The sequence below is a fragment of the Mastigoproctus giganteus genome, chromosome 4 (assembly GCF_048544385.1).
Source record: "Mastigoproctus giganteus isolate SK-2022 chromosome 4, ASM4854438v1, whole genome shotgun sequence".
Taxonomy (NCBI): Eukaryota; Metazoa; Arthropoda; class Arachnida; order Uropygi; family Thelyphonidae; genus Mastigoproctus; species Mastigoproctus giganteus.
The window spans coordinates 43,021,494-43,033,110 of record NC_143578.1 but is presented as its reverse complement, the minus strand read 5'-3'; the positions used below and the strand labels follow the sequence as shown (position 1 = coordinate 43,033,110).

Below are 11,617 nucleotides of genomic sequence, written 5' to 3'. Positions count from 1 at the left end.
AACATTGTATCATAATGCAACCAACGCAGTTACATTTTCGAAGAGTTAATAATGGCGGATAAGAATGAAAAAGCAACAACGTCTGGACGCAGTACGAAGACTATAAATGTAAGAAAAAGACTGAATTTGAAAATTAAATTAGATGTTTTGAAGCGAATCGATTCCGGTCAACGACAAGTGGATGTGTGCCATAATTTAGGACTGGCAAGTTTAACTGTAAGAACAATTATAAAAAATAAAGAATTAATTTTAGCAGCGGGAAAGACAGCTGTTCCACTGCAAGCAACTAAATTGGTAATGGCTAGGCTGGCTATTAGGATTGAAATGGAGAGATTAACTAATTTTATTGGAGATAATATTCAATGCGGAATTCAGTTAAGTTAAATATTATAAAAAAGAGAGAGAGATTAGCCAAATGATGATCTGAAGAAAACTCACCTAAAAAAAAAAAAATGTGGAACCATTTAAAACTAGTAAGGGCTGGTTGAATAGATTTCAAATCCAGGGAGAAGTCACAAGTGGAGATCAAGGAGACAAAACTTTCAAAAAAGAACTTGTTAAAATTATTGAAGAGGGTTATTATGTGTTATACTTCAAGTTTTTAACATAGATGAAGCAGGACTTTTTTGGAAACGAATGCCTAAAAGAAGTTTCATGTTGAAAGAAGAAAAAAACATGCCCGGTTTCAAAGTGGCGAAGGATCGGTTGACTTTATTGTTGGGTGGTAATGCTGTGGGGATTTAAAATTAAAACACCTTTTAGTTTACCAGGAAGAAGGCCAAAGTACACCCAAAATAGATACATTTTTCATGATTAAATTCATCAATTTAAAATCAATTTAGATCAATTAAATTCATTATTTTAATTGGAATTTTAAGTTTAATTTTGATACGTAAGTAGTTACCACATAATTATATATGTATGTAATGCAGAATATTTTATATGTACAAATATTTGAATATTAAATATTTTGACTGACATTTGTGCATCTTTTCACTACCGTTTATTATTGTTTAGGAAATATCCTATGGCACCGACTTCAACTCACAAAAACATATATTACCTTATGGGAATGCGGCACTCGCTTAGCACGGATTCACTTAGCACTCTGTTTTTCCAGAACGAATTATCAGCGTTAAGCGGGGGTCACCTGTATATGAAACTTGTGTTACTATTTCAAGTGTTTTACATTAAGTACAGAAATTTTTTTAAAAACTGTACCACTACCCTTTCATACTCAGGCCACAAACTTTTCAAACCCTTCTCTTATATATTATGTTTCAACTGTTATTAAATTCCAGGAAGAAATAATTAAATGGATTATGAAAGCATTTACAGTATACTACAATTGTTTTAACTTATTAAATCACAGAGCCTGAAATAAGTGTGGCATTTCATGCACTGCTGATTATTATAAAATATTACAAAATGTGGAGTAAATATTATGTTGGGAGGTATGTGCTGTGAAAAACAATTACTTTTATATATTTTTAGTTAATCAGTTGGTAATTAATTTGTAACAAGATAAATCAGTTATTTACTTTTTGTTTCTGTTAATTGCAGAAAAATAAAAATTTCATAAAAATCTAAACGAAATGTAATGCACTGCATACATTAACTAACTTGCTTAAATAATGACTGAATTACAGAATATAATGTGATGTTTTAAGACCACCTAAAGTGAAAAATTCCAAGCTTATTGTGTAATACACTATATACATTAACAGAAAGGTTGAAAGTACTGCGAACTCAGAATTTATACTAAAATTTAAAAGAAATTTTTAATTCTTTTAATTTTTATTATTAATAGAATTAAGAGAAATAATAACAGTTTTTTAAATTGTTATTCTGTTCTGTTTCTAGCATATATTTTAATTTCTTGTCGGTTGGTTGATATGTTGTTTAGTGGCACAAAGGCTGCTAAGGCCATATTGTGCCTGTTAATTTCTTGTCAAAGTCATTAAATTCATGTAAAAGTTAAATTGACCTTAAGAGGGTTAGTTATAATAAGTCTGAATCTTCAATGTAACCAGTCAGTGACAGCATTTCCAAACTAATGAAGCACTGAATGTGAACCTCTCTCTGAGATTTCATTTTTAACCCTACGATTTTATTTCAAATTTCAATCATTCACCTGGAATCCTTCATCAATCAAGAATTAAATTACATTTCAATCAATTAATTTTATATTTATGCTGCAACCCTTTAGTTTCAATCTAACATTAAAATGCTGGGGCATTAAATAGATATAACAGATTTATTTATTACTTAATTTTATTGAGCCATTAAGCAACAATTATTAATTTTTCAATTAATTAGTACTTAGAGACTTTTACTGCCTCAAAGAAAATACTGTTGCTATGTTTGCTTTCTTCAGAAATGATGAAACAGTGTTTGGCTTTAGCACTGACTTGCCTAGACTTGAGTGTAAAGTGTGTCTCTAATACACCATCAGAAATAGATGATCTGGATTCTTGTCCTTGGTTGTGTAGTTGAATGCAGTGTTGCCATAATCTGGTTGGGACTGCAATAAAAAGGTAAAGTGCAGCCATTATCAACCCACTGCAGGATGGAAGCCTCCTCAACATTTCCCTGCTGAGGGAAATGGACCATAATCTGCCATGCTGGTCCACTGCAGGTTGGCAGATCGACCATATTCAGCAGTCGGGGCTTGACCCCCGGTCTACTCAAAGAGCGTGTGCTACTGCACTCCCGCTCCTGACCACTCAGCAACGGATAAATAAAAAAATTGAAAAATGCACTCTCACGCACAGCACTCATATGATAAATTGTTAAAGCGTCAAGCAAGCATCATTTCACTGATTTATTATACTGCCTATTTCTATCCACCATCATTTACATATCACTGTTATATAAATTCTTTTTGCTTCTTTTATTCAAAACATCTACTGCTTCATTCACCTATTTCTTTAAAACTAGCAATAACTTCAACCCCAAAAAAAAAAAAAAAAACAAATTTGTAAGTAATGCATTGCCAACTGGTGGTGTGTGTGCTACTTCGGTATTTGTGAAACCTATTTTTTCAACTGTTTACTAGCATGGCATAGAGTGCAAGTAACAATAAAGCTTCCTCAATGGACAGAACAGTTCCAGCTAATAGGCAATTCACAACTTGGAAGTGGATTCCCTCTGACTAAGTAAGAATCATCATTCTAGTTTACTTAAAGAATGCTCTACTTTAATGATATACAACATGAATTTTTGTTTAACAGTTAATAGTAACAAACTTAGTATGTTTTTTTTTTTTGGTGGATAGGGTGTTTCTCACCTGTCATTAAAATATCAGTAAGTTTTGTGTGCTATGGAATAGCTTGACATAAAAACAACTGAAAAGTAACTGCCACACTTTCTTTCTCTTTTTTTTTTTTTTTTTTTTTTGTTTAAAAGATATTTAAAAAGTAACACACAATTAAGTATTTCTTCTTGTAAATCAAAAGCAGCTGCAACATTTCTGATCATAAATATGATCAGTCACATTATTTTATTTTTAAAGAAGGGAAATATTAAATGTTTAATTTATTTCAATTACTTCTAATTTTTTCCCCCCTTAACCACTTACACAATGAAAAACTTTCTGTAGTGCTGTTGTTTATAACAACCTAATGTTAGAAACCTATGCAATGACTGTGCAGGTCTCTCAGTATATTAATGATTAAAAAATGTTCTACAAAAAAAAATTTTTTTTGTTTGTTTGTTTAAAAAATAAATCTAAATATTGCAATTTTTGCCTTTGTTTACAATGTGCCCGAATGCATAAATGCCTGTGGGACACAGCAAAAACTGCCAGTGCTAATAAAACTACAATAATTTCTAACACATTTCTCCTTTAAATTCCAGTATTTTTGAATATTTAGAGAGATAGTCAAAATGAAAAAAGTTATGTCTTTGATATGTATTATAACTTCAACTTCTCTTATCATTAAGTTCTGATGAGTTTTCTTTTTATATATATAAAGACTTACTGAATTTATTTAATTATTAAGGGATTAGGAATGATAACTGAAATAGACATTATTTATCTGACATAACTATTATTTATTTAATACATATATATGATTTGCCAACTTACGATATACATCATTTTCATAACCTGATATTAAATATCAAGTTATAAAATATTTTCTTCTGATAGCACCTTGATCTGAAAATGGTATAAAATTTACAAAAATACTGCTCAAGATGTTTTCACTTGATTGAATGCCATCCATCTGCTTTCCATTCACTTCGTAAAATCTTTTTTAACTGGAAGAAGAAAGTGCATATTTACATATATATCTACCTACATACACGAATTACAACAAAGTAAATTTTGAAGATTAGGTTAATTAATAGTAAGCAGTGGCATAACTATGCTGGTGCAGGGCATGATGCTGTTGTGGAAGTGGGGCCCCCTATATGTTTTTGTTTTATTAATAAAAAAAAAATTGGACAGGTTCATTACATTAACAGGTAATTAAGTTCCAAATATGTGCTAGTTTGACACTGAAACCCATTCAAAAGTTATTTCACATTCTTGTTTTTGCTTGACATCACCATAATTACTCGCTTTTGTAAGGAATGTTTATTGAAATTTTACAATATTCATCAGCCATCTGCTTCAAAGAACAGTAAAAGTAATACTAAGCAAAGTTCATATTGTTCAAAGAACACTAGTTGCTAAAAAGTGTAAATTTACAAATTATTGATTTTGTTCTGTATGCAAGCTGAAACAATTAATATATCTTTTTTGTGAAAATAAAGAGCAAGCATGTGGAGCATGCAACAAAGGTCCATTTTATGGCAATCACCATATCTTACCCTTTTATAACTATTATTCATTTCTATCATATGAAGGCAAGTGATGAGAATATACAGTATAGCAAAAAACAACTAGGACACATCCTTGGCAGCCTGTTTATTATCTGTGTCTACATAGCATTATTGCAGGAGGGGATGACCTCTATCTATGACTGAATCAGGGTCAATGTTCCCAAGTTATGCAATTGATAACAGGTATGAAGTTTACTTGATCCAAATAAAAAAAAATAAATAATAGTCAACCAGAAATCAAAAAATTCAAGTAATAACTAGAATAGGTATAAACAGATATTTTGCAAGTCGTAAATAAGTGACAAGCGGCATTATAAGTCATCAATCCCTGCTGTCTTCACATCCGCCGCTCAAAAAAAAAAAAAAAAAAAAAAAAGGGAGACCAAAGTGTTTTTTTTAGTGCGTCACGTTGATTGCTGTGTTTCGTTGCAGCACAAAAGGACAAATTTTGTTTTGTTATTTATGTCAGGGGTGTCAGAATTTTTTTTATAGTATTTTTTTTTTTTTTTTGTTTAGAAATCACAAAAATGGGCAAACGCAAAAGAGTCGTGTTTTCAGTTAAACAAAAACTTGAAATTATTCAAAAGTTTGAAAACGGTGCATCTGTTAAATCTCTAAGGAATCATTATAATAAGGATGTATCAAAATGGCCAAACATTAACAAGTATTGCACGGAATTCAGATTTGTCAATAATAATATACAATAGTAGCAATATGTTATTAGTCATTCCTGAGTTATGTAAAACTCGACGAAGTAAGAAGTCCTGGAACATATCTCTTACATATGTCGGGGACTTTTGTATTTTTGGATTAACCGGGAAATCGATTATCTGGGATTTGTTTTTTACCATCTATCCCGGAAAATCGAGAGTCTACTGTAATTTGTGCCAGTTAAATTTACATATAACACAACCAATAAAATTTAATTCAATTTCTTGGGGTTGTGTGTTGTTTAAGCAGCTAAGATATACTGAAGCATTATGGCATCAGCTAACAGTGCCATCAATATAAGAAGCTTAAAATGGCAAAGAAATAGAGTTTGCAGGACTAAGTTAATATGATTCCCAGGGACTGTAAGCAGACACTTATTGAGGTATTTCCCCTTTACTAACCGCTGTACTGTTGAGACTGTTCAGGTTTTAGGAAAAGTTGACTTCTTCACTGTGGCCACAATTCCTGGTTTAGACATCTACCTACAATTGGATCCTTGGAGATCATCACAACCTTATGTTGGGACTTTATAGCATCAGATACCTTCGTGGTATTGCATTGTGATATGGACATTACATTGAGAATGAACTGACCCTCTATGAGAGAATCTGAGATACCTGTACATCAACATTGTACAGTAGTATAGCATTGTAAATATGTTGTGGGGAAAGGTGGTGCTGGGAAAGCTGGCTGGGACTGCATAGTACAATAAATAAATAAAGGTCTTGCAACAGGTAGTTGCAAAAAAAAAAGCTTTTAATTCAAAAACAATACACAGTAGTAGGTCTTTATTGTGAATTGAGATACTGAAGAGCAAGATCTAATGAAGAAATTATACAAACAGAATTTACTTGATTATGTACTTAGTATGATGATAATAGAAATTGGATACTGACTGTCAGCTATAGAGTTAGACTTCCTAGAGCACCCTAAGCATATTTTCTTTGTCAAAGTTACAAGTTCAAGAGGTATTATCCCTAACTACAATGTACTAATGATGTCTTCACTATGGACATACTGCTGGATTTTGTTATTTGAAGGAAATAATTTGTTCCCACTGTGCAAGGAGCAGGCACTCTTATCAGGAATGTTCACATAAGAATATGAAACCCACCTGTGTGAATTGCTTGGCTTGTCTTTCGTCCCATTCTGTTCAAAGCAAAATTGTGTCCTTCGTTTCAGAAGGTGCTGCAGTTGGTCAGGAGCAGAACAGAGACATTAGTTTTGCTTTGCGATGTTTGGAGTTACTGACTGTTGTGGATTTCATGCTCTGTACGATGTTTATTTTCCTTTTCTGTTATTTCCTTCTTCTCTGTTTATCTTTTCTCTTTCCGGTCCCTGCTTTTTTCTGCTTGTCCTTTTATTCTGTCTGTTATTCTTCTTTATTTATTTACACTCTTAAAGTTTAATGAAAATTAGTATGAGAAATCTCATACTAGATCCTTGACCTGGGCTGCATAGGCCAGGGATAGTAACTAGCTGGTAGCAGTTTGCTGCCTGCCAGTTAGACCAAGTGCCAGCTAAAATTATACATCACAATGATTTGGAAGGCACAAATACTTTTAGGCCTTGAAAATGAATACTGCACAGGGTTGGCTAGCTCCCCTTGGCACTGTACTTAACAAATACAATGAATCAAACCTTGCTGTTCTTTTTTTTTTTTTTTTCCTCCCCTCACAATTCTAACAAAGGTATCATCAAACCAAGTATGAAACTGGTATGACATTTATTTATTTTATTTATTTTTTTTTTAAAAAAGTCAACGTGGTTTTCCTTTTGACATTACAAGATTATTCCACCTTAACCACAACAATCAATAAAGATCTCAAATCTATCCTGAACAATATACAACTCAAGTCTATTCTTAAGACTGGCATAGATACTCAACAACATGTGTAATGTTTTTAAGTTGTTCCATTTGTTTGAGGAAGGGAATAACAAAATACCTCCCCATTTGATATACTCCACAGACAGGCATCAGATAATGACATCTAAACAGTGAGAATACAGGAAACCAGAGTTCCAACAACTAATCTCAAAAATACAATTACATTGCTGCCCAAGAAATACGAGTTACATTGCTTTGCCGAAATGAACGCCTACAAAATGCTAATTTAGGAGTACAACAGAAGCATCTAGGAGCTCTAATGGCTCATTAGACATTATTCTGTACCACTGCTGATATTCTATCACTGCTCTTAATATTTAGGAAAAATAATATGACACAATTACCAGAAGTAGCACACAATATAGAGAAATATTTACTGTGAAGAGGCTGCATGTCAATAATGTCCACTCACTGAAAGCCAAGAAATCTTGCCATTTGTTTGTTGAGAAATTACAGTAGCATAAACATAGCTTTCCTCAAACCAATATTGAAAATTCTGAAGACCAACCACTACTTTATACAAAGTTCAATTTTGCTGTCTTTTGCAGGAACTTAAAAACCATTATCACCTTACTCAAAATGCACAAAGTTCTTGGACAAATGAGGAGGATTGTGCTACACTATCTTGCAAATTTTCAATACCTTAGAACTGATCTTTAGCTTCTAGGTGGGATGGTTGGGGGAAATCATTACTATGAATGATCAAAAATGCTCTACAATAAAAAACACTTCTGATCTATAAATTTCGCAATATAAATTCAGTGGGCATGAAAACGGAGCTTTTAATTTGTCTGAATACTGTACAATAGCATCGCCATTATATTTTGGTATACTTAAAATTGATACACATTATACAGCGAATAGCAATAAAATAATTATCCAACCTTTTGTTAGAAGAAAAATGAAAAAACATACTATACAAAAAACTTTTTTATGATGTAAATGTACCTTCAACAAGAGAAGTTAAAAATGTATATTCCTTTACATACCTCAATTAAATAAGGTGGTACTAAGTCAGAGGGTTTCTTCATAACACTGTTTTCAACTGAATCTCTTGCACCATGGACAATCAGCATTGTAACAATTTTTTCCTTTACATCAGGACTGGCTTCTAAATTGACAGCTTCATGCAGTGCAGTACAGCCATCATCATCTTGCAAGTTAATATTTTCTTGAATATCTTTTGTGGTTGTTGCCAACACCTCAAAGGAATTAAAAAAAAATTATGAATGCCAGTTGCATTCTCTATGTTAGCTCATGAATGTAGCTAAAATATTCACTATCATACAAAAATCAGACATAAGGTGATGCGTGCAGAGCCATAACTAGGGCGGGGCAAGCAGAGTACTAGCCCCAGGCACATCATAGTCAGGGGCACAAAACTGATAGCACTGTTCTGTGTTTTGTATTAATTTGTATTAATGCTTCTTAATACATTCAGTTTTAAAAGTGTGGTGTGTATATAAGGAATTAGTGAATAGAATAACAGCATTGGATGAGATTATTTTTCAAAAGTATGAAGAATTTTGTGGGAACAAAATTTTCTTTACATTCTAGATTTGTTTGCATATCAATAATTACTACTGGTAATGTTTTTACTAAGGATTAGCTGATGGATAAATAAATCAAAATAATTAATTTTATTTTGTAGACTGTTATATTTACAATGTCTAAACCTATAGCATCCTTCTAGAGCCAAATTTAGAAAAAGAAAAGCTAGAAAACAGTAGACTAAATGGTTATCAAGTAATACAAACCAAGATGTAAGTACAAGTACTGATCTTTCAGCTTCTCAGTGCACAAATCTAGATAATCAACAATTTATTCAGCTTGAAAGTAGTAGTAGTAGTGGCATGTGATGCAAGAAAGCAAGTGTATGAGCTTATGCAGCATACACTTGCTTTCTTGCATCACATGCCACTACTACTACTACTACTACTTTCAAGCTGAATAAATTGTTGATTATCTAGATTTGTGCACTGAGAAGCTGAAAGATCAGTACTTGTACTTACATCTTGGTTTGTATTACTTGATAACCAAGTAGAGATGGTTATCCAAATCTTTTTGGAAGGAAAAGGTAACAATGCATATTCTGAACTACATTTAGAAGATAAAATTGAGGATAGCATAGAAATTAATTAAGGTTTATCCTTGAACTACCAGCATGAAAATTTAAAGGATGCGAATTTTCATAGCTCCATGTCTGAAGATACCCAGTTTTTCAATAAATTGGTTCTCAAAAAAGCTCCTGAATGGAGAGTATGCAGACTTCTCTTCTTTGCTTTCCCTGCATATTATCTGGGAAACAAACATCCAATATAACCAATTGAAAGAAAAGCGGAGAGTTTACTGATTGGAAGCACTTATATAGATTAGATGAGCACAAAATTTCTTTAAAAAAAAAAAAGGGAGAGAGAAATCATTTAGAATGTAAATTATCTGAGCAGAATTAAAAGTTGGTGGAAATATAGATGATGTGTTAGAGAAAAACAATACAATTAGAAACACAGAATTGAAGAGAAATTTTCCATGTAATTTTAAATGTTATCCTATTCTGCATGAAAAATAATACTGGAAAAAAAAAAAAAAAATCAACAACACACAAATTGGAATTCTAATAAATTTAATAGTTTTTTTTTTTTTAAATGGAAAACCCAAACACAAGAGGTATTAGAACTTATGATACTTAGTACCATGCATGGGTTGGAGGCTCAGAAGATGAAAGAAGATATTTGTTGACATTAGACTTGAACTTCTGTAGACAGTAATTTTCAGGAAAACGTATGAAAGAAGATTGTTCCACAAAACAGAAGTTAAATGAATAAATGAGGAAGATGAAATATTGTTTCTGTGAGTTTGAAGTTGGACAGTAAATGGATGTTGGCTGGTGGCGGCACGTGTTTGAACTGTTTTGAAAGAGAGAGCGGGAATTATAGAAGCCAATTCAGAAGAACAATTCCCATGGACGTATCTGTAGAAAAGGATGGTAGTTTGTTTGTTATTTGGTTTTTAGGAGCATTAGCAACTAAGGCCATATTGCTCCAGGGATATGCGGTGGTCATTCCCTGACCTTTCTGCATCCTCCGTATTTGGTGGTCACGGGCTCGAACCCTGGTCTAATCAAGAAGCGTGTGCTATGCACTGCTGCTCCTGCCCACCTGGCTACGGAGGCGCCAGTAGAAAAGGCATGCAGCAGAAACAGTACATCTATGAGAAAGAGAGTGGAGAGACTGTTAAGGATGAGTCATTAATTAACCTAACTGGCCTCTTCTGAATGGAATCTAGAAGTCTGAGAGAGGTTTTGAGAGCACCACACCAGGCATGGGAACAATATTCCATGGTAGGGCAGATTTGCGATTTGTAGAGTGAACAGCTGTTTGGAAGAAAAGTAATGACGAGAGCAAAAAAGAAATCAAAGTTTTTTGGATGCAGAGGAAGCAATATTTGTAACGTGCTTGTACCAAGAGAGATTAGAAGTCAGGGTAATCCCCAAAAGAGATATATTATCTTGCCTAGAAATGAAGTGTCACCAAAGATAAGCATAGGAACAGAAGAATCCTTTTTGTGAGATATAAGACAGAACTGAGTTTTAGAAGGATTGAAATCAACTAAGTTGTCTTTGCCCCACTGGAGAATTACCTGAAGATCGGCATTTAAGGAATTGGCAGCAGATTTGAGAAGTTGAAGCTGATTGAGCAGGGCAATGTTTCTCAAACTGGAATGCAATGTGCTATCATCAGCAAAACTATGGATAGGATCTCTGGTCAACGGAAGAAGGTCATTAATATACAAGAGGAAAAGAGTGTGGGAAAGAAATGAACCCTGGGCGACACCAGCATTAGTGGAGAAGTTAGCAGATAGAGCACCATCTACCTTCACCCTCAGTGAGCAGTCAGGGAGAAAACTGGATAATCAATTACAAAAAACAGTTGGCAAACCATAAGATGGAAGCTTGTTTAGAAGACCTTTATGCCAAACACGATCGAAAGCCTTTTAGATGTCAAGAGCAACTGCTTGGGTCTCACCAAATTTTTCCACTGAATTTGTCTATAAATGGGTAACATAACCAGAATATCACCAGTGGATCGACACTGATGGAATCCAAACCGGCGATCGTTGATCAGACATAAGGTTTCTAGATAGTTTAAGAATTGCAGTTAATTGATTTCTCCATTACTTTTGAAATAG

At 33.2% G+C, this 11,617-nt stretch overlaps 1 protein-coding gene across 2 annotated transcripts in view; it reads right to left on the bottom strand.

Annotated features, from left to right (window-relative positions):
- Window positions 1-4,032: 4,032 nt before the first annotated feature.
- The window catches only part of LOC150086673 (uncharacterized), a 70,719-nt gene continuing 63,134 nt past the window's right edge, over window positions 4,033-11,617 (bottom strand). For both annotated transcript variants that reach the window (XM_090372675.1, XM_090372674.1), the window contains exons 8-9: window positions 8,419-8,631; window positions 4,033-4,263 (exon numbers count right to left, since the gene is read on the bottom strand). In XM_090372675.1, the coding sequence (XP_090228801.1) occupies window positions 4,207-4,263; window positions 8,419-8,631 (270 nt within the window). In that variant the 3' untranslated portion in view covers window positions 4,033-4,206. The remainder of the gene's footprint in view (window positions 4,264-8,418; window positions 8,632-11,617) is intronic.